This window comes from Centruroides sculpturatus, unplaced genomic scaffold, assembly GCF_000671375.1.
Source record: "Centruroides sculpturatus isolate CEXI.00-Female unplaced genomic scaffold, Cexi_2.0 scaffold367, whole genome shotgun sequence".
In the NCBI taxonomy this organism is placed as follows: domain Eukaryota; kingdom Metazoa; phylum Arthropoda; class Arachnida; order Scorpiones; family Buthidae; genus Centruroides; species Centruroides sculpturatus.
In genome coordinates, this window is record NW_019384575.1 from 205,755 (window position 1) to 227,804 (window position 22,050).

A 22,050-nucleotide genomic window follows, 5' to 3' on the forward strand; every position below is an offset into this window, starting at 1 on the left:
GACAATTATCAGCAAAAGAAAACAGACAATATTTGTAAATAATATAGTATATAACTTTATTTAACTAGCTAATATCTAAAAAAGTTATGTGAGAAAAAGAATTAGAAGAAAATTCCTGTATTTAGATCCATATCGATAAATTAATCTTAGGTTAATTCAAAATTTTATCTTTATCACTTTAGAAAATATGTAAATTACTACAACTTGAAAATAATTTTAAGAAAATAACAAATATTTAAAATTATTATATAGCTAAGATTAAAATTACTTAGATTACATTTGTAGACTGTGTTAAAGATTAGTTAAGAATAATTAATAGCATTTATTTCTAATATTTGCTGACATATTACATATCCTTACTACCCACTGATGTAGATTATCACTTTTTATTTGATGTTAGTCTTACGAACCATCTGTCTAGTGATTAAAGATAGTGTAGTCGAGTTATTAAATATAATCAGAGATAAAGGGTAATTTTTAATCATTAAAATGAAAACTAACTAAAGGTTACAGTTTCTAATTTTGTACAAAAGTAGGTTGTTGTTGTTCATGAAGGATTAGATACACATTAACAATACATCATACCGTAATTCTCTTATCTCTGTGAACATTGATTATATTTGTTTCTCACCAGTTTGATAAAGTGCGAATTTTGCTATCACCAAACATCCACTCGCTGGTTTATTCTCTGCTGGAGGTGTTGAATTGAACAATGATTCACTGACAAAGGTAAGTAGACGGATGTTTTTTTTTGGAATGTTATAGTTTATAAATGATTTGGCAATATCTATACAATACATAATAATTTTAACCTGATATAACAGTAAAATAAGATATGAAAGTCTTAATTAGGGCATTTACGTGGGTCAAGTATAACCGTTAGATAATTGGCCATGAATATTTTATCTGTAACGTAGATAATGGCTTAAATTTTTTGACATTTGTGGAAATTGCGGCGATTTCGTAATAAGTTTTTTGTCAGTGTCGTGAAAAAATTGTAAACGATAGAATAAACCTGAATTTTGTGCAATACCGCACATTTTACAAACGTAAGTTACCGTATTTATATATTTTTCTCTTTTCCTTAACTATGGGCACTAAGGTCTTTCTTCCATGACCATTGTGGTTTTGCCAGATTCATAATGGGGATTAGTATGGTGGTGTGTGATGGGCCCGACAAACCTGCAGTGGTATAACTAAGGGAGGGCTAAGGTGAGGATAACGGATCGTATGTGGCCCGTTAAGGCTTCTTATGAGGTCCGCGGCCTTGATGATTTCTAAAAATCAATGTTTCTAACATCTTCCGATTATTAACAGAAAAACTTCAAATAAGGAATTCATTTATACTATGTACTATACAATATACAGTATTATATTAAGTTATAATGCGATGGTATGAAGAAAAAGCAGCTGATGGCAAGCTGAACAATGCAGTGGTCTGTGCTAATCATAAATCTAGATGATTGGTTTATTACATCTAACATTAAATTTTGCGTTTTCAATGGGAATAAAAGTAGATATTAGAAGGTATGGACCTCTTGTCATTCTTTAGTTTGTACTGTTTGTGTTAGTTTGTGTGTTGTGTTGTCACAGAGAGAGGGGAGAGAAAAAACTTTGTCACTTAGATACAAATTTCTATGTACAGCTCATTTTGTTATTTTTGCATATAGACCGAATAAGCACAATAGTGTTTGAAAATAAATATACACACAATCAGGGGCCATCCTAGAAATAATGCCGCCCTGGGCAAGATAATTATTTGCCTTTTTAGATGTAGGCACAGTGTAATTTTTAATCGAAAGATCTATTGGGTTTAGACCTCACATTTAATTAATTACTTAACTATTTTCAAAAATTAAAATAATTAATCATCTGAAATTAAGAATGTTTTATTATTTTTATTTTCTTCGGTCAGTTTTTCCGCCCCTAGCAATCTGCCTCCCTAAGCAACCGTCCACCTTTACTCCCGTATCCTTATACAGTAGAGCGTTGATTATCCGAATCAATTGAGGACTGGGGTTGTTCGGAAGATCGATGTTTCGGATAACCGATTGTGTACGAAAAAATATATTAATTTATCCCATGTTGAAAATTTTCTCCGTTGCGTGTCGCTTCACGTTGGATTTTCGTCGATGTTAAGCCTAACGAAGACTATTGTATCGTTAAAAGTTATTTTTTTATTTTGTACAAACAAAATAAATATATTGAAAAATATAAAAACAATAAAAAATTATACTTCAGAAGTTAATTTAGTATCAAAAACGTAAAATATTTGAGTAGCCCAAGACATAGCCAAAGATTGCAGCGCCACAGCACTGGCGAAAATTTAAATTTGCCGACTGGAATTCTTTCGGATAATCGACGCTCTACTGTATTGCATTGAAGACCGACACAATTAAAAATATATGTTATATTGCTTCCAGGTCCCGAACTGATTTGGGTTTATTTTTATATATAGGCCTACAATATATATATATATTTAACTCTTGCCAACCTGTGGGCACTAAGAGGGCGTCTTTTAGCATTTCTTTATGCGACCACGCCACAATGGAACGGCCGGGGTCCAACATATCCGACCGGATGGGACCGGGTGATCCGATCGAATCACGGGCGGATGGCCGAGCTGCCACTTTGATCGCTCGGCCATACTGCCGTGATTAGGATTTTATTAACAAAATACTCAATATTAAATTTTATTTATTTTTTGTAAACAGGACATAAGCTATTTATAAAACCCGACATTTGATTATTCCTATTATTTAGCGCTAAAAACTAATGAACTTTTTAATTTTTTATTCAGTTATTTTTAGTGCCTAAATTCTTCAAATCTGGCAACTTGTAGCCATCTGGCCTTGACCATCTGGCGGTCATATTTAATACTATGTGTATATAGTATTTTGAATGGTTAAAAAATAATAAATTCATTTTTTATTTCAATTTTTTTCTCAATGCTCAACTCTCAATAGTTGATGTTTCTAATTAATATATTCTAATTTTTTTAAAATTAATTTTATTCCACTTTATTGATTTTAAGGGTTTTCTTTTCACTATGAACGGAAATTCCCGTTAATTAAAATGCGGTATGTCTATATAAAAGCGGAGATAAAAGTGCAATGTTTGCTATCTTAAAGTTTGCTTTTTCTCAATGCTCAACTCTCAATAGTTGATGTTTCTAATTAATATATTCTAATTTTTTTAAAATTAATTTTATTCCACTTTACTGATTTTAAGGGTTTTCTTTTCACTATGAACGGAAATTCCCGTTAATTAAAATGCGGTATGTCTATATAAAAGCGGAGATAAAAGTGCAATGTTTGCTATCTTAAAGTTTGCTTTTTCTCAATGCTCAACTCTCAATAGTTGATGTTTCTAATTAATATATTCTAATTTTTTTAAAATTAATTTTATTCCACTTTACTGATTTTAAGGGTTTTCTTTTCACTATGAACGGAAATTCCCGTTAATTAAAATGCGGTATGTCTATATAAAAGCGGAGATAAAAGTGCAATGTTTGCTATCTTAATGAGATAATAATATTACATTTATTCAAGAAACAAAAAATATATTTCTTTAAAGTCACATTATCAAACTTTTATGTATATTTCTAATCTACTTTCGATATTTTTAAATTCAAAATTTTAACTGATTTGGGGATATTTCTTCCGAAATATCCCCAAATCAGTTAAAATTTACACAAATTATAATTTAAAAAATAAATTATAATAAATATTGTAGCTGTTGTAATACTGCAGAGAATGAGGAAGTTTTTATCATACGAATTACTGTATTTACCGAACTCTTTTTAACAATCACTAATGTAATCTCAAAAACAAGTGTGTTCTCGAACGATTGAGTTATTTAGGGAAAAAGTTTTAAAAAATTTCCCTAAATGATTTAGCGTTCGTTAATTTAGTTAAAATTTATTAATTATAATTCTGTGAATACAGATTTATTATTGAGTAATAAAAATAATACATTTTGAAAATGTTTCATTTATAAATTATTGAATATGATAAATTTGACCAAGGCCTGTGGATAAACAATGGCGATAGATAAGAGTTATTTTTGGTTATTAATTATCACGAATGGAATTTAAGAATTAAAATTATATTTTGAAGTTTAAATTTTATAAAAACTAAAAAATAATTACTTAAATATCTAAATTTTTCGTATTTATATCACAATACAGAAAATTCCCTGTAGCGAGTAACATTTTTTCCCTAAAACTTTTAGTTTTAAAATCGATAAAATTATAATTAATTTTTAAAAAGTAGTTTTATAATATAATTTGGCAAAAAATTCTGGAAATAAAAAAATATATATTTTAAGATATGATAAAATTATTGTACAAATATTTGCATAAATATCAAAGGGAGAAATATCCCCAAACTGATAAAATTCCTTGAAAATGACATAAAATTATTAATCATTTGCTTTCGTTTCCGATAAAATTAATAATAAAAATGACGTATTTTAAAATGATTAATAATTTTACAATTAAATATTTTTTTATACATATATTTCGTTGTTAAATATTTGATCAATGGAATTTGGATCAAGTTCCTTTATCTTTCTATCGATTATCATTTGAGGCAGGAGGTACAAGTTCGATTGCTAGAGAAGATAAATAGGATTCTGTAATCGTCAAGCATTATTTAAACAATAATTCTATTAATAATCGATATGGATAAAGTAGTCATTTATTATATAAATCGGCATATTAAAATGATTAAGCATTTTAACGAGTAATATAAATAAGTAAGCCTTTATCAGGCGGATAAGGCATTAGCCTATCACTCTGGGAGATCAGAGATCAAATCCGAGCGGTGAAAAATCTCCCGAATTTCTCGAGGCTGTCCTGGATAAGTTAGGCCCTCCTTCGTTACCCAGCCGCCCCCATTGTGGGTCTGGCAGAAACCACTTATGGCCATTCAAGGACCCTTTTCGTACACACGAGGAAAAAACACTAAAAATATGGGGAACTTATTTTGACAAAATGAGTCTGCAAATGCCAATGTAGCTCTATTTGCTTTCACTATCTTGTTAGGTTGCCAGACGTTCCAGTAAAAGCTTATTAAACCGTTCACCGGTTAATAAGCTTTTACTGTGTGCGGTTATTGCTGAAACTGATGCATACTGGAATCTATTCAATCAGAGACGTCCGCAGACTATAAAAAGGGAAGGGCACAAGCTTTGAAAAGAGGCCATCGTATGTTATGCAAGAAACTTCAAACTCTATAATTTTTTTAAAACTCTTACCGCTTTGTGGGCACTAAAAGAGCCTCTTTTACCAAACCCATTATTGGTTCGGTCAGATCCACAATATGGCGGCCAGGTGATGAGAAACGGGCTTGACATATCCGGTTGGATCACCGGATTGTCGGTCTGACTGGAATACCAGTGTGATAAAGGAAATTTTGCAGATAGAACAATTAGATTTTACAAAAATAGTCTACTTTTAATGAAACCCTAACATATGTTAAGGTTCTTCACATGTTCGGAGGGTTCTTCACAGAATACGAATGTTTAGATTTTGATTCAGTTGACGATTCAAAATCAGGTGAAAAAAATGTCAAAAAATACAAAATTTGTAAGAATTGCATGGTTTATTGTTATGCAGTATTGCAAAAATTTAATTTGCATACTTTAGCATATGCTAATTGAAGGCCAAATGGCAAGCTGTTAAGGTTACAGTCTACCGCTCGGGGAGACCAAGATAGAATCCGGATGGGTCGAAAAACACCAGGAATTTTTGGGAAGTGGTCTCTCCGGATATGTTGGACACCTCACTACTAGGCTGCCTCCATTATGGGACTGGCCGAACCTCTAATAAACCCCTATGCCCGATCCTTAAAAAAAGGCCGTTTTAATGCCTTTTATAAGACGGAAAAAGTTTTAAAAACTTAAAAAAAGCATATGCTATTATACTTTTAGCACATAAATTCGTTTTAAGTACATCATTTACTCGGGTATCTTGCGAGAGATTATTTTTGAAATTACATATTTTAGATTTCATCATAATTTAATTTTATATCGTTTGGAATCATCAGGAAAGAAAATAAAACAATTATGGATGAAATGAGCAAAAATAGTAATCTATATAATCGAGACGAGTTGATAATGATAATAATAATAATAAGCGCAGAGCCCAAACGGTTACGAGTTGAAAGTTGAAATTTGATACACAGTTAGGGTACGTCACGAAAACGCACACTAAGAAGGGATTTTTCAAAATTCCCCCGGGGGGAGAGAGACAGGATTAAGGTTGCGACAATGGAAGTGTTAAGTAACAATGGAAGTGTTAAGAATAGAAGTGTCAACAATGGAAGTATTACGTAACAATGGAATTGCTAAGAGAAAGCGACGTGCAAGACGCAAATGCGGTTTTTTTTCGTTTTTGCGGGAAATCAAACATAATTTTAGACCCATCTAAAAATTCTGTAATTAGTCTAGAAACAGAGGGACCTAATTCTTGCATTATTTGAAAACGGGTAAGATTGACTATAACGTAATAATCTTAATCTTCGCTATTGTTACTTTTTGCCCGAGCAACGCCGGGCCTATCTGCTAGTTTATTAATGCGTGTGTTAATATAATGTGTTTTAATTAAGGTAATAATTTTTTATTTATATTCGTATGCACAATGCGATAAATATAAAAGTTTTAAAATGATAACGCTTTTTTAATGGATGTTGGTTTATACTGTAGCCTTTTTTTCAGGTCTAATTTTCTGTCCAGTCCGATCTTCATAAGCTGTAACTAAATTAATTAATCTTAAAGAAAACTTTTAACATTTTTCTTCTTGCCCATATATGCTCAAGAAGCTATATTTGAATCGTGTACTCACACCGAAAAAGAAGTAAGGAGCTAATGCGCGAGAGCAATATAAAGCGAGAATTTCAATCCCGCGATAAAAATCAGCGCCATACATCTGCGAGAGCGAGATTTTTTTTGTCTTGCGAGCGAGAGATTCCATTTCCCTAGCTCGTGCATAGTTTCGTTTTGAGAGAGCGATATCGCTACGAACTTCTCGCTCGGTACTATTTCCGCGTCTTCATGGCGATAACCTAATTTTAAGTAAAATAATTATTTTTCATTCATCAAAAATTATGAAAAATATACAAGAAATGTAAATAACCGAATCGCTCAGCCTTTTATCATAGCTTGTCGCTTAATATTATATATATTTATAGCAAAGATGGCATTCAGAATTCCCCATGAACAGTTATCTAGATTCGACTACCTTGAACCATTTGATATCCTTTATAAAATAGGTTTCTGAAGTGTTTACGTTGCAATTTTACTTTACCTTTCATTTACATAAGTCACAAATTATCAATTAAAATAATTTTTTTTTCTTTTGCTATATCTATAATTTTCATTTATATACTTTTATACACATGGGCTTCGTGGATAAAAGCAATGAATACTAGCAGTTGTTGTGGGTTCGCGCCTTACCAACGGGCTGGCCACGTGGAGTTTTCAGAGTTTCTTCACGCTAACACCTAAATAGGGACCAATTTCCCTATAAAGTCCTTCGAATAATATCCCTTTCGATAGATCGCCCATGTGTCGCGTTGTAGTAAACAAATAAGCTAAACTCCATGGATTTCCTCAGAAAATTTTCCAGGGGGACAACTATCTCGTTTAATACAATGTACTGTATTAGAATTTTTAAATCCAATAATTAAATTTTTAATTTAAAAGAATTGCGTCTTTATTTACATTAAATTTTTAAAAATTCAATTGGAATCGATCCTCATATTGAATTTAAACTGATAAATACACTTTGAACTATATAAAAAAAGAATTTGTCAAATCGCTAGTAATCTCTCTTTTATCGACGAAAACAAATAATATAGATTATTTAAGACAAGTGTAATTTTAAATGTTGCTGATATTTTCTGTAAATTTCATGTATAACTCGCAAGTTTCCAAAGTACTGTATCTTATAAACTTAGGCATATAAATAGTTTGAGTTCTTGACCAAATAAAATTTATTTTACCTTTTAAAAACTGTGTTTATTTTGAACTCAAGTACAAAAACTGTCATCAGTACCGCACACGTGGTCAGAATGATTCTAGAGAGAGACAAAAGACTAAATCTAGGGACACGGTAAGATGTTGTCAGTTAGCCACAATAGCAAAGTAGAGGGTGTGTCTAAAACAGACATTGGATTTCAAGGAGCAAATTAGAGTCCAAATGACTTGGAAATTTTGGATTGGACCGATTGCTGCCAAACTCATCACGAACATGAAAAATAGGGTCTCCTATTGTACGCAAGGAATAGAATTTTAAAGAAAGCGCCCACCAGTGTCCGAATGGATAAAACTACTGAACAAGTTCGTGCTACGGATATCAAATCTTTGAAATTTTATAGGTTTTATGCCAATATTTTTGCCATAGTAATTTGTCGTTACTAGAAATTAATAAATTCAATCTATTATGAATTCATTAGATCAGTGATTCTTAAACTTTTTTGAGCCAACGCTCCCTTTGTTCCACAAACTTATATCCAACGCTTCCTAACCTGTTTTTCCACGTCTGAGAAATGCTTGGATACGTTCTTAATCGAAAATAATAATTCGTTAATCGATTGAACTTAATTTTAAAATTCTAATTTAAAAATGAACATATTCTTCAATGTTTTATTGCAAAGCTAGGATCATCCAGAATTCCATCTTTCCTTACAGATATTGCTTCTCTGTCTACATTGCTTCTAGAACAACAAATTTTCTACAATATTATTTATTTCCATTGCCGTTTGATCCATTACAAACACAACAGAAGTGTTTCTAAGCAAAGGAAATATATATTTCTCCCCCTTAGATAAGCTATGTTGCAACAATATTAACACATGATAAAGAAATTAACGATAAAAAATATTTTGACGTCTAAAACTAACCTTCAGTTTGAGAAAGTTATTTTGTATTTTGGTTTTGTTTAGCCAATTCGGAAATATACGAGTAATTTCATAATACATATCCAAGACTAGAGAGAACACAGTCTGATCGTTTGTTTAGTTAAGTTATGGCAACGCAACACTTGGGCGATCTGCCTTCCGGGAGGTTAACTGGCATATATTCAAGCGGTTATAGAGGTGGAGAAAACCCGGAACACTCCACGTGGTCAGCCCGTCCTGGCGAGGCGAGAACTCATGACCAAACTTCCAGTGTTCAGGGAACGGAACCGCTTGGCTACTGATGGGCCGAAAAGACAATCTGAGCCAGTCACAAATGTAGGTTCACACATCTTCGAAAGAAATAAAAATACTGTATACGAATGAATAAAACAAATAAAATTAGATCTTTTACCATTAATGAAAAGAACGTTAAGTTTTATTATTTTCTTGCCGTGTTTTTAACATAGCTTGGGTTTAACAGAGCCATTTAATCCTGCTGGTCTCTTTGAATTCAAGTCTAAATTTATTTAGTTAAAAATGAATATCAAGACCTTTTAATTATAATAATACAAATTGTAGTTTACAGTGAAGTTTCAAATATATATATATATATATATATATATATATATATATATTTTATGTTAAAAATATCTTCCAGAGACATTTTTAAAGTTTTTTCTTTGAATGGTAACTAAAACCATTAAAAATTTGCATTTAAATTTATGAAGTTTCGCTAAAATTTCAATATAAGTTAGTTACTTTAATGCCGGACAGTAAATACTGTATATCATTTTAGAATTATTATTGGGCTGCAATTTGAAAAAATTGTAGACTTACAAATTCCCATTGTCTTCGGTTTGTCTGTGTCTTTCCTTAATCTCGAGAATGGAATCAGATTAATGAAATCCAAGACCGGGCTATGGAAACTTTAAGGACAGGAGTCCCTGATTAACTATATATGAGCCTTCGATACAAACTGCAAGTCACGTTATTTCAATTCAAAAACCTTTCCCTTGAAAGGAGTTAGATAGATGACCGACAAGATTCCGTTGCTAACAGGAAAAGTATGATGTACAGGGACGGGACAAGACAACTAATTTGAGGTGGCGATATTATGCTGTATTATATTATAGATTAAATAAAGCATATATTATAGATTAAATAAATTTTTTAAAATATGATTAAAAATTGAAGCCCGGCATGTTACGATGTTACAATAAATAACTGCTCGTTTTTATATAAAATTCTCATTATATATTAGTTTCTAAATATTTATGAGACTTTTACAATACTGTTTCAATGTAAATTTATGTATATTTAGGTTACTTTTATAAATATGTAACATAGATTAAAGCTTTTATATAGGATTGGATTAATGGGAAAAGGTAATGCAACACATGTGTAACATATAGAGAGCAATATGTCGACAATCCGCTTAGAAATAAATTTCTTGGATAGATATCAATCGTAACGCGAAATCAGTCCACTCAAACAAGAAAGAGAAATTATGCACACTTCGTTTACGACTTACAAGCATATATATAACTGGAGTGCGAGATTTGTTATGTTGAACAGTTAAGATATACAGTTGAACCTGTCTATCTCAAACATGTTTAACTCGAAATTTATTTTTCTCTTGCATTTTCAGCCTAATTTCAATATATTTTCCACGTTTATCTCAAGTAATTTTCTTCCTAAACCTCTATATCTCAACATATGGAATTAAGTGTCGATTACAATTTCAGCGATTACATTTTGAAAGAATAAATTGCAGTTAATAAACATCTCTTGGTTACGAGTTTGGTTTGCATCTTATTGGTTGAAGAAAATCAGACATCAGAAACTATTGAAAAAGTATTTCTTTTAATGTATGTCAAAAATGTTTTATTTATACCTAATACAGGCGTAGGCCTATACTGTATTTACTATTGTATTAATAAAATACCGTACTTCCTATTACTTTTTACTGTGTAGAAACCTCTATATCTCGAAACCTGTTTATTTCGAATTTTTCAGTTGTTCCCGTGATATTCGTGATAAATAGGTTCAACTATATTTAGGAAGAAAATTAAGCAATTGACCATGTCTTCTGAAATAGCCATAAATTACATAAAGCGGATATGAATGAGTGGGCATGCCAGTAATCATTACGATGCATTACAAGGGAGTGAGTTGTTTACAAAAACGTTACGTAATGCTTGAGTCTCGACCCAACCGACCCAGCATTCATTTTAGTTAATTCTGGGTATACATCAAAAATTTATCGCAATACTACCTCACTTAAAATGTCCCGATTTTTGGTTTTGAAGTTATGGCAACTGTAGACACCGAAAAATTTATGGGCACAGAAAAAATCTGAGAAAAATCAGGTATTAAACTCGTTAACTCAAAATTGAATTTTTTATAATACAGAAATGAAACTCTGTAACTGGAAATCACTGCCGATTGTAGCGCCGCGAAATTAGGTCATATATGTAACATTACATTAAATTTTGAGTAAATTTATTTACCATTTGGTACAGTATTTGCATTACACTGTTTATGGTTCATAAAACTTTAAATGCAAAGTACTTGATGTAACTAAAACACAAAAACAAACGAACTTCAGGATTATCAGAAAGACCCCTTGTCCCATTAAGTTCGAATAATCGAGTTAAAATAATACAGTATAAATTTGAATATATAAACATAACCTTAACTTTATAATTATGAAACTGAAAGTTTCATAATTATAAAGATTAAGGTTAAAGAAAATAACAACAGACAAGATAGAAGAATTAATAAATGGTATCCATAATGAAATCAAGTTTACTATAGAAAAAGAAACAACTGATAACAGCATAGCATACCTCGATGTGATGATTAAACGGAGAGAAAGAAAATTAATACTTGAACCTTTTAGAAAACAATGTTCAGTCAACAAGACATTGAATTACCGTTCGAATATCCCTTTACATATAAAAAAGAATATCTTTTATATGGAATATACGAATATACTTAGTAGAACCAGTGAACAAGAGACAAAACAGAAATATATAAACAGTCTAAAAAAGAAATTTAGTTTGAATGGATATCCTACAAGATTAATCAACAATTGGCAAAAAAACATAGATAATAAAGTTCCTTTTCCTTCCAAAAAAGATGCAGAAAAGAAAATTAAATACTTAAGCTTTCCATATATAAAACATGTATATGAAAAAATTAATAAAGAACTTAGGAAAAATAACATACAGCTCGCACCAAATTATAAAAATTTAATATCTAGATTAAATAAGAAACAATGTTCAACAAATAATATAGAGGATAAAAATGAAATTAAAAATGTTGTCTATAAAATACCCTGTACTTGTAAGAATAACAGTTTTTACATAGGAGAAACAAAAAGAACATTAAAAACACGTGTTAAAGAACACATATCCGATTTAAAATATAGTCGTCTGAACTCCGCTTTTTATGATCATTGTGTAATCAATAATTGTAATATAAACCAATCTAATATACAAATTTTACATAAAGAAAAACGGATTTATGACAGAAAATTTAAAGAAAGTGTGGAAATATTACGAAACAAAAACCAAGGCTGTATAAATAAAAACTTAAGTGTTAAAATTCATGAAAATTGGTTAAAAATATTATAATGAAATGTACTAGATTAATACAATTTATAATAATAGAATGGTAAAAAAGAATTATTTAATGAAACAATGTTCTGTATTAACGTCATATGTAAATTAGATAATAAGAAAATATGCAGAGTAAACTTTAAGAGAAATAGTGATTTATTGTATAAAAAAATTAAAAATTTTTTTTTAATTTCCTTAGGGATTTTCAAATGTTTGTCGATTAATTTGTTAACTAGTATAACTTACGGCACATAGTGCTATATGCAAATTGTCGGATCAGTCGACGAGGTGGCAAAAAAAGACTTTTGAAATTTGTAAGTTTTAGTTTTTTAAAATCTGCAGAGTTTATCTTGTTTATGTGATAAAATGTAGAAAAGGTTTTGTTTTTAACCTGTATAGTTAAAATTGTGATAAAAAATTGATATTGAAAATGTTAAAAAAACCTAAGTGTAGTCTGATTTCTACTGTATGTGCAGTGTCCATGCTGAAATGAGGTATGGTTTACAAAGAATTTATGTGAGTTTTTTGGTTTTTATTTGTGTCCTGTTAAATATTTTTATATATATTTAGTTAGCTGAAGAGGGGCTGATGCCCGAAACGTTGATGTATGGAAAAAACGTTCTAACTAAATAAAAGATTCAACTAGCCCAGTGTTGAGAAAAACGTCACTTCATTGTGCCTGTACACAATAAGCAAATACAACACGGTTTCGACAACATCAATCAAGTTATTTTTCATTTAATATTGAAAATAATTTCATTTTCTTATCTTTGGACTTAATTATCAAAGATAAGCGCCATTATGCGATATCATTATACAGTATATTATACATTATACCATAACATTATAGATATATATAATTATATTACATCATATTACACTTCAATTATACAATATATAAGAAAAGAGAAGGAAAGAGAAAACTGTAAATTAAATGTAAATCAACTTTAGATAATTTTAATTACGTATCGATGATAAATATATTACTTGAAGTAGGAGGAAAAACTCAAAACATTTTAACTTAAAACATTCGTTCACATTAATAAACTACTTAATATAACAATTTAAAATACTTTATTGTTTTCTTTGCTACTCTAAAAGTTATTTGTGGTAGCCTATACAAAAGTCTAAGTCGTGGGTTCATCTATGTCTTCAATGCAAGTGTATTATTCCGTTGGAATAGCTTACATGTATTGTTTATTGCCACCATAGCTCCGTTTCTTAGCTACGACAGCGGGATGATACACATTCCAAGATCAAGCAAACCAGCCCCATTCTTATTCTGAGAAATATTGTACAATAGTATTAATAGTAGTTTTAGTTTGTGCAAAGTTCTAAGTGTTTTTTTAAATATGTAACGTAAAGTGTTTATTACACAATACTTGATATTCTGTAAGTTCTAGGATCCTAGCTAGGGCTGGATCAAAACCGACTATCGACCACAATGTATTTGTATACGCTTGAGGATCTAAAAATAGGCAAAAGTTCAAGTTGTTACTGTTTATATTGAAAATTATCTGATTTAATATTTTAAAGATTAATTTTATTTCCTAAAGTATTACCAGTTATTGCAGCAATAAACCTTCATAAAGTATTACCAGTTATTGCAGCAATAAACCTTCATAAAGTATTACCAGTTATTGCAGCAGTAAACCTTCATAAAGTATTACCAGTTATTGCAGCAATAAACCTTCATAAAGTATTACCAGTTATTGCAGCAGTAAACCTTCATAAAGTATTACCAGTTATTGCAGCAATAAATCTTATGAGTAACAGTTTTAATAGAAAAGCTAAATCGTGCTTAATGTTGTAACATAAATGAGTGTATCGCCTAGTAAAGCGGTAATAAGTTTGATAAGCAAACCAATAACATAGTCCGTTTCATTTGGTGTGCTGCTTTACCTAGCATTATGTCCTAATGTCAAAATTTAAATTATGAAATAATAATAATTATTTTTATATAAAACGTATTGTTTAAACTTTAATATTAAGCTTTACAGTCACCCACGGCCACGGGAAGCACTAACGAGTAATGTGAAAAGCGTTAAAAAGCGGGATTTGACTGTTGATGCTATTCAAATATCTGTATTTTTAAAATCAAGTTATTTTTCCAAATTTTTTTTGTTTATGAAATTATGGATAATACTACTCTAAAAATAAGTATAAATATTATAATGTAAGGATTTTTTTACCGGTTGCACATACGAGTAAGCCTAGAAAATTACGATATTCACTTAAGCAAGCATGTTTATACGAGCTATTACAGTATATACATTCATTGTTTTTCTCATACAAGAACATTGAAAGTCTGACAGACGACTGAGCGATACAGACTGTTGCCGCGATGGATCTGGGATCGAATCCTGGTCGAAATTACTGCAAAAAATTTTCCACGTAAAACCACCCGTATGTCTTTTCCATCCAACACTCATAATGCACCAGTGGCTAAGCGGATTCGAACTCTAAATAGTAGTCGGCTCAGGTTCGAGCTTGGGTCGATGGACTGGCTGGTGCGTTTTCCGGGTTTTCTTCGCTTCGATTGCGCCCGAATTTAAGCCACTTTCCCTTAAAACAACACCAGAAAGGCACATTCCCTAGATTACAGATTTGCAGTCGCAATCTGCGTGTTGCGTGCCGGTATCTAAAACTAATTGCATCGATCGATACACGCGCATATTAAAAAAATTATTTACTTTTTGAATGGTTCATATGCTACTCAATTTCATTTTTTTTCGCATAATTTCGATTCGCATAGCATACGAACTACTCAAAACAAATATTAATATAACTTATACAATATAAAGTTCAAGATATCTTTTTACAAATGCAAAGCCAGTCGAGTATCTATTGTGCCATGTTTTGTAATTTTTATTGGGCAAAAGCATATCTAGCTTGGCATGTATTATAAAGAGTATACAACGATGTAGGCGATGTGAAAATATTCGTTTAAAGTGTAAAAGCTATTTTCTGAAAGTATGGAGCACGTCGCGTGCGATACGCGTAAAATTTTGGTGTGAAATGGTATAATATAGGTATATAGGTAAATATCATATTGATATCTAAATTTATCGAAGTGTCCGTTTTCTAAGAAATTTTTTTAGCTACGGGAAACATTATTAAAGACAAGCATTTAATAAATTAAGTGCTTGTCTTTTTATAATAATAGTATAAAATATTTTTAATAATAAAATCTCATAACAGATGGTGCAGATTATTTATTAAATATTTGCTGTTATGAATATTGGCTTAATAAAAATCATTAAAATGATGCAATCCAGTTAGTGACAGACCATAAGACTCGTGGCACTTGAGAATTCAAATTATGACGTACTAAAACCTGAAAAGTGCACTTGACATTAGAGTAAATACGATATATTTTTATTTTGCTCTCTATAATAGGCATGTTTATCAATTTGAGTGGACGTGTAGAAATCTGCCTGTCTACATGTCAGCTTGTGGCTGTGCGAGTAGACTTTGCTTTATAGGTTAATTTATACGAGTAACATTTTACACGTTAGTGTTAATCTTACAACAATAAATTTTGAAATTTTTTAAATGTAATTCTTCATTACTTTTTATTTTTTTTAATACTGTATTTGAGATTCGATTCTTGTCACCTTGTAATATTTGTAAACATAATTTTTAATTTATACGCATTTTATCTTTGTTTTGGCCACAACACACGTTCCACAGTTGATATAGGCCTACAAGTTAGATTTGTAAGATTTAAAAGCATAATAAACATGTAAAAATTTCAGCAACGAAACTTTCTTTTTACGTGCCTAAACACAATTTTAAATTAATGTAAAAATGCTCACCTTTGATATATATGGAATCTTTAAACAGTTAGCCTAAAATTTATGTACAGTACAATCATGAAAATTTCGTGTACAATTTGAATTGATGAAGTAATTATAATTCTTTTTTGAACATATATTGACAGCAAGATGTGTTTTTGGTTAAAGTTCAACGTTTAGTGCATTCTAGTGACCAATATCCGTTATTTTCTAGTAGAACATCGGTTGAAATAAAGTCTGTTTAGGCCTATTAGTAGTATATAAGTTGCTTCGATCAGTTATAGTCGTTTAAACACAGTCTTTAAATTAACACAAGAACACTGTTTAATACTTCGTTGTCACTTTGGCCACGATAGACGTCACTGTCGTTGTTCTATGTACTTTAACCGAAGTGGAAGAACGAATCTTGAATGGTGTCGAAGTATCCGTCCGTAAATCGAGATGAAAAGTCAAGTCCAGTTTATTAAGTCGTAGCCGGGTGAAAGTGTCATATTCTGATAAAAGGTCACTTCCGGGTGGCTTTGTTACATTCGGTGGAAAGTCGAAATCCGTGCAAGAAGGCCTCGGCAGAAAAAAGGTTATGTTTTCCAGAAGCAAAACAACCTTTTCCACCAAGACCTTTTACGCTCGACGGATTCTTCTACGATTTCTTCAGACTCCATTCTGTGCAGTCCCGTCTCATCTGACCGTGACTCCACCGTCCATTCCGGAACTTCGGGGTATCGCTGCTCTAGATAATGGACGAGAGACGAGGCGGTATCATCCGGAGTTATGACGACCACCCGTGTGACGTCGGGTGTATGCGACTCATCCACCGCATCTTTCGGAAGCACCGTATTACACTAAGCGAAGACGAAGCGCCATCCTCGGGCTCGGTGGTGTTCCACCTCTTCAATTCTTTAAAATTGTCCATTCTGCAAAGAAAAATGAGCGACTGTTGTGAAAACAGAATTGCATTAATTAAGAAATATTCCTATTTTAATTGCTTTAACAATTTCATTGGAAAATTAACAAATTAACGATTCCTCTGAAGGAAAAGGATCAATTGTTATTTAAAACCACCGCCGCTAATTGTGATATTTTGTTTATCAAAGTTGAAAAGTATTTAAATCTAGAAAGATCGTAATCTAAACTTACATTACTTAAACAATCGTTGCAAATGAAGCAAAACTCGAAAAACACTCGCATTAAATAATCGCACGAGTCAACAATAGATCCTCTCTCAACAACAAGGAAATTTTATTGTTGCGTAGCGACTCAATTTAATATTAAAAATTTCGATTTTTGGGTGAATTTAGTGATTTCTGTCTGTAAAGAATGCGAGGACGGATTCGATGGATCATTGCTCCAGTTTGTCTCCAGCCTTTTAGTCGTCCTCAAAGACACGAATTGTTATAATCAATTCACATAGAGTTAGGATATGCTCGAACATTATGGGGCTGCCCATAAATTATGTCCGCATTTTTCTTGAAATTTTTACTCGCCCCCCACTCGTCCCAAATCTGTCCAAGTTTCCGTAGCCCTTCCCCTCTTCGGAAATTTAACAAAACCTTTATCACTTTATGAATGATAGATACCATAAGTAGAAATGAAATATACAAGAATTTTTGAAATAAGTATAATAAACTGTATAAAATTTAGTGTAATGGCTAAGACAAGTCGGACGAAGGGAAGGGGAGGACGTCCGCTAAATCTCATCCCATCTTCTTCCCTGCCTTTTGTTCGACTTTGCCTGACTTGTCTTAAGTATCTTAAGTACAGTACATTACGAAGGATTCAATTGAATTGATGGAATAAGGCAATGCAACACTTGGGCGATGTGCCAATAGCGAAGTAACTCCGGGAAAATTCACGCGTGAACCAAACCAGAAAGATCCAAACAGCCGGACAATCCGTTGACGAGGGCAAATTCACTTCAATTGCCAGTGTTCAATTATAAGACTTTCAATAGTGTTTTGTAGACTAATTTTAAAAATCATTAGTAATGATACACGTCCATTTAATAACTGACGAACAGCACTTTCTGTCAGCTTTACAATTACTGACTCCAACCAGATGTGTAGGCTTCATACACCTGCAACTGTTTATTTGTTGTTTATCATTAAACGGTTCACTTTTCATGTCTTTATTTTCTTTTTTTCGATTCCTAGTGCTGTTTAGCCTAATATTATCTTGTATAAACAATAATAAATTAACTAACCACTTAATACTTATTACAATTTACATGAAAATATCTGTATTTTGTTGCATAATATCGTTTATTATAACTGCTTACATAGCAAAATCTTATTGAATATTTAGCCTTTTTTTAACTAACTTACACATATCATAAAAAGCACATTATGAAATTATTAAGGATCTGTTCTATTTACATATGTTATAAATGAAATGTAAATACTAATAAAAAAATATGTAAAACATATAAATAAACTTATGTCGAAAAACGTGTAGGTTTATCTAGTTTGAAAGAAGTGAGATAAAGCTAGGAACAAATGTTAGAACTCATCTCACTTCCCTCGATAAAACAATAGTAAATATATTCTACTGTTTTATCGTAAAAATATTCTATTTTTGCTTATGAAAAGAAACTTTACACCATTTTCATAAAATACTAATTGTGGAACCCCTCTATATTCAGCATCTAAACCATAGTCCTGCTAGCTCTCCGCTTTATGAGTGATAAACCATTTATCATGTAAAAGTGTAAGAAGCGTTGGAAAGCGAGATTAAATATTATCTAAGCAATGAAATATGTTAGACAATTAACCTTATCATAAAATATATAAACTTAATGACAAATTTAATAAAATAACTAATTCTACGAATGTTTAGTCATTAAGGATTATTCAACATGGAAATCTCACATTTATAGAAATGAAAAACTTTAATTTAAAAAAATTAAATGTATTAAACTAGTTTTTTGCTAATCCCAACTTCTTCCATTCTGAGAACACTAAGAGGGCCTTTCTTTCCATATCCTTTAAAGCTTATAATAGAGGTAAGGACAAATTGTCTGGTTTACGTTATCAAAGTAGCTTCAATACAAGTTATACATTCAAGAAATTTGATCGTGTAGACTTAACATCCAACTGAATGAAGTGAGGAATCAATTTCAATGATGGTCTTATTCTAAATTAAACTATTCATTTTGACATATTGTATTGTATTTTTATTCATCTTAGCTGGTCCACTAACTGACTAGATGGAGAAAATAGTTAATGTATCAATCTGTAGCTTTCTGGTTCCAGTACCAAGTGAATAAAACCATTGATCACTGGTAGTTGGTCGTGGGTTCGTGCCTCGCCAACGGACTGCCACGGGAGTTTTCCGCGGTTTCGTCAAAGATTTAACACATAATAGTAGAAGATTTGAGGTAGATCAGATTTACAATAAGGTCTGCTTACACGGAACGATATCTCGATCCGAACTATCCATGAAGATATAGAATTATTTCGAATCCAAATCTTCCGTACGGACAAACTAATAGCAAATTCAGAAATCTTCAAAGGAATCAATGAAAACAATAGACTACTGTATGCTTTAAAAATTTTTTTTATTACTTTAGGTACCCAGTTTTACTCGGGAAAAACCCTGAGAAGGGAGTGCAGCTGCAGTTGCGTATACCCTAAATACTCCTCTGGGGGCAAACTGATGCCGTAGCATGTAGCCGTAAATAAATAAGCAATGAAAATTTTAAAGATACATAAACTCCATTAACTAAATTTTCGAAAGATTAAATTAAATTAATCTTTAAAAATCTTATTTGAGTAGTCGTTTTAATCATCATCGATTAGTCTTTACGTGTATTTATATACATAATTTCTGTAATTATTGTTTTTTAAAGGTTAACCAAGATGGAAGATGAAGAAAACATGATGATTGAAACTCGTCCATTAATTCAGAATTCAGAACAGTAAGCAATTTTTATTCATTCGTTCTTATGTGTAGTTTTATAAAATCGTTACAATAAAACACCCGAGCCCAGCAGTGACCAAGTGGATAAAACCACTGAACACTGGCAATTGGTCGAAGGTCTAACGGGCTTGCCACGTGAAGTTTTCTGGGTTTTCTTTACGTTAGTAACTCTTGAACGGAGGACCAGTTTTACACAAAACTGGTTCCCAAAATCTCTTTATCCGTTATCAAATGTTCTGATGAAGGAACAGGTACATATTCTCTTATAAAGATTACAACTAGTAATAACAAAACTTCAAGGTCTATTCGGCCCACCAGTGACCATACGGTTTCGTTAGGAGTTCGGTCGTGGGTTCGCGCCTCGCCAGGAGGTCCTGGCCATGTGGCGTTTTCCGGGTTTTCTCCACGTCTGTAACGCCTAAATATGGGCCAGTTACCCTTAAAAAGACCTCCCTGAAGGCATTGGGACCTGAAGGCACCCACGCTCAAGTGGTCTTGCCATAACTTAACTAAACAAATCAAGGTTTATTCAATGCCTATTATCTGTCTGTTGAAGCGGTTAAGTTACCTTCTCTTATCCTTTATCAACTAGTTATCCTTGAAGATGAACAATAAATATGCAGTTAAAATATAAATTTTCCTCTATAATTTCATATCTTCTATTATCAGGACTTATTATACTGGCTTTAATAGAAGATGTGAAATTATAGACGAAAATTTATATTTTAATAAGAAAAAGGACATTGAGGCATTTTAATTAATAAATATGCAGAATTAAACTTGGTCAGTTTCTTCTCCTAAATTTGGGGATGCTGATGTATGCATCCCAGTGCTGGATACAATGCCATATAGTGAAAAATAATAATAGCGAGGCAAGTTTTGCAACTTGCCACTGTAAATGAAATTAAAAATAGTACAAAAACTTATACAGTATGTTGCCCTTTACAATTTATGTCCTCTTGCTCCTTTCCAACCTTTTTTGTGATAAAATATTCAAGATACAGTAGTTTTTAAGAACGATTTATTAGAAAAAAAAAATGCCGCCTGAGGCCGGATGGTGGTATGAGGCTTGACAACTTCATACCACCATTAATCTCTTATAATATGTTAATACATTCTGTAGTAGAAGTGAATATTAATAAAATAATGGGATGTTTTATTCTAGTTATAATACAAATGAAGAAATTAAAAAGTGGGATGTTTTCGGATTACTTCCACACGAAGAAGAAGATCAAACAGAAATATCCAAATTTCTTAAATATTGTACAAAAGTCTTAAAATTTATTTCCTATATAGTAACATTCGTAATTGTGTTAGTGACGTCCATTTTAGCTAAAAGTACATTGTTATTAATGACGTCAATGGTCCGTCCAAAACAAAAATTCTCAACGTGTATAGCAGGTAAATAAATAGTATAATAAATTTATACATGAAATTACTTACAGAACTCTTACTCTTCTTTAATTATTTTAAAATTTTAGATGATGAAAGTGGTAAAGAATTTCAAGTGGAAATCGACGAAAATGAAAGCAGAGGTTGGATATGGTGCCTTTATTTCGTCTTGGTCATTCCGGATGTCTTCGTTCTTATCAGAAGCATCAGAATATGCATATTTAAATCGATTTATAAACCTAAACTAAAAGCTACCATCTTAATAGTATGCTCTATTTTTAATTAATTTTATACACAAGTATAGTGGTGGATTGATAAATGTAAATTTACAGATTATTTCACAAGGCAAGTAAAAAATCTGTATACAATGCTTCGTAGGGAGTATAGGCTACTTCTGATGCGTATGTGCACTTAACATCA

At 31.5% G+C, this 22,050-nt stretch overlaps 1 protein-coding gene across 4 annotated transcripts in view; it reads left to right on the top strand.

Annotated features, from left to right (window-relative positions):
* Window positions 1-484: 484 nt before the first annotated feature.
* Window positions 485-22,050, top strand: part of LOC111624303 — a 29,054-nt gene continuing 7,488 nt past the window's right edge. The window contains exons 1-5 of one of the 4 annotated variants that reach the window (XM_023367115.1): window positions 485-532; window positions 635-729; window positions 20,168-20,236; window positions 21,404-21,639; window positions 21,720-21,895. In XM_023367115.1, the coding sequence (XP_023222883.1) occupies window positions 20,178-20,236; window positions 21,404-21,639; window positions 21,720-21,895 (471 nt within the window). In that variant the 5' untranslated portion in view covers window positions 485-532; window positions 635-729; window positions 20,168-20,177. The other 3 variants (XM_023367116.1, XM_023367114.1, XM_023367117.1) reach the window with 3 other exon arrangements.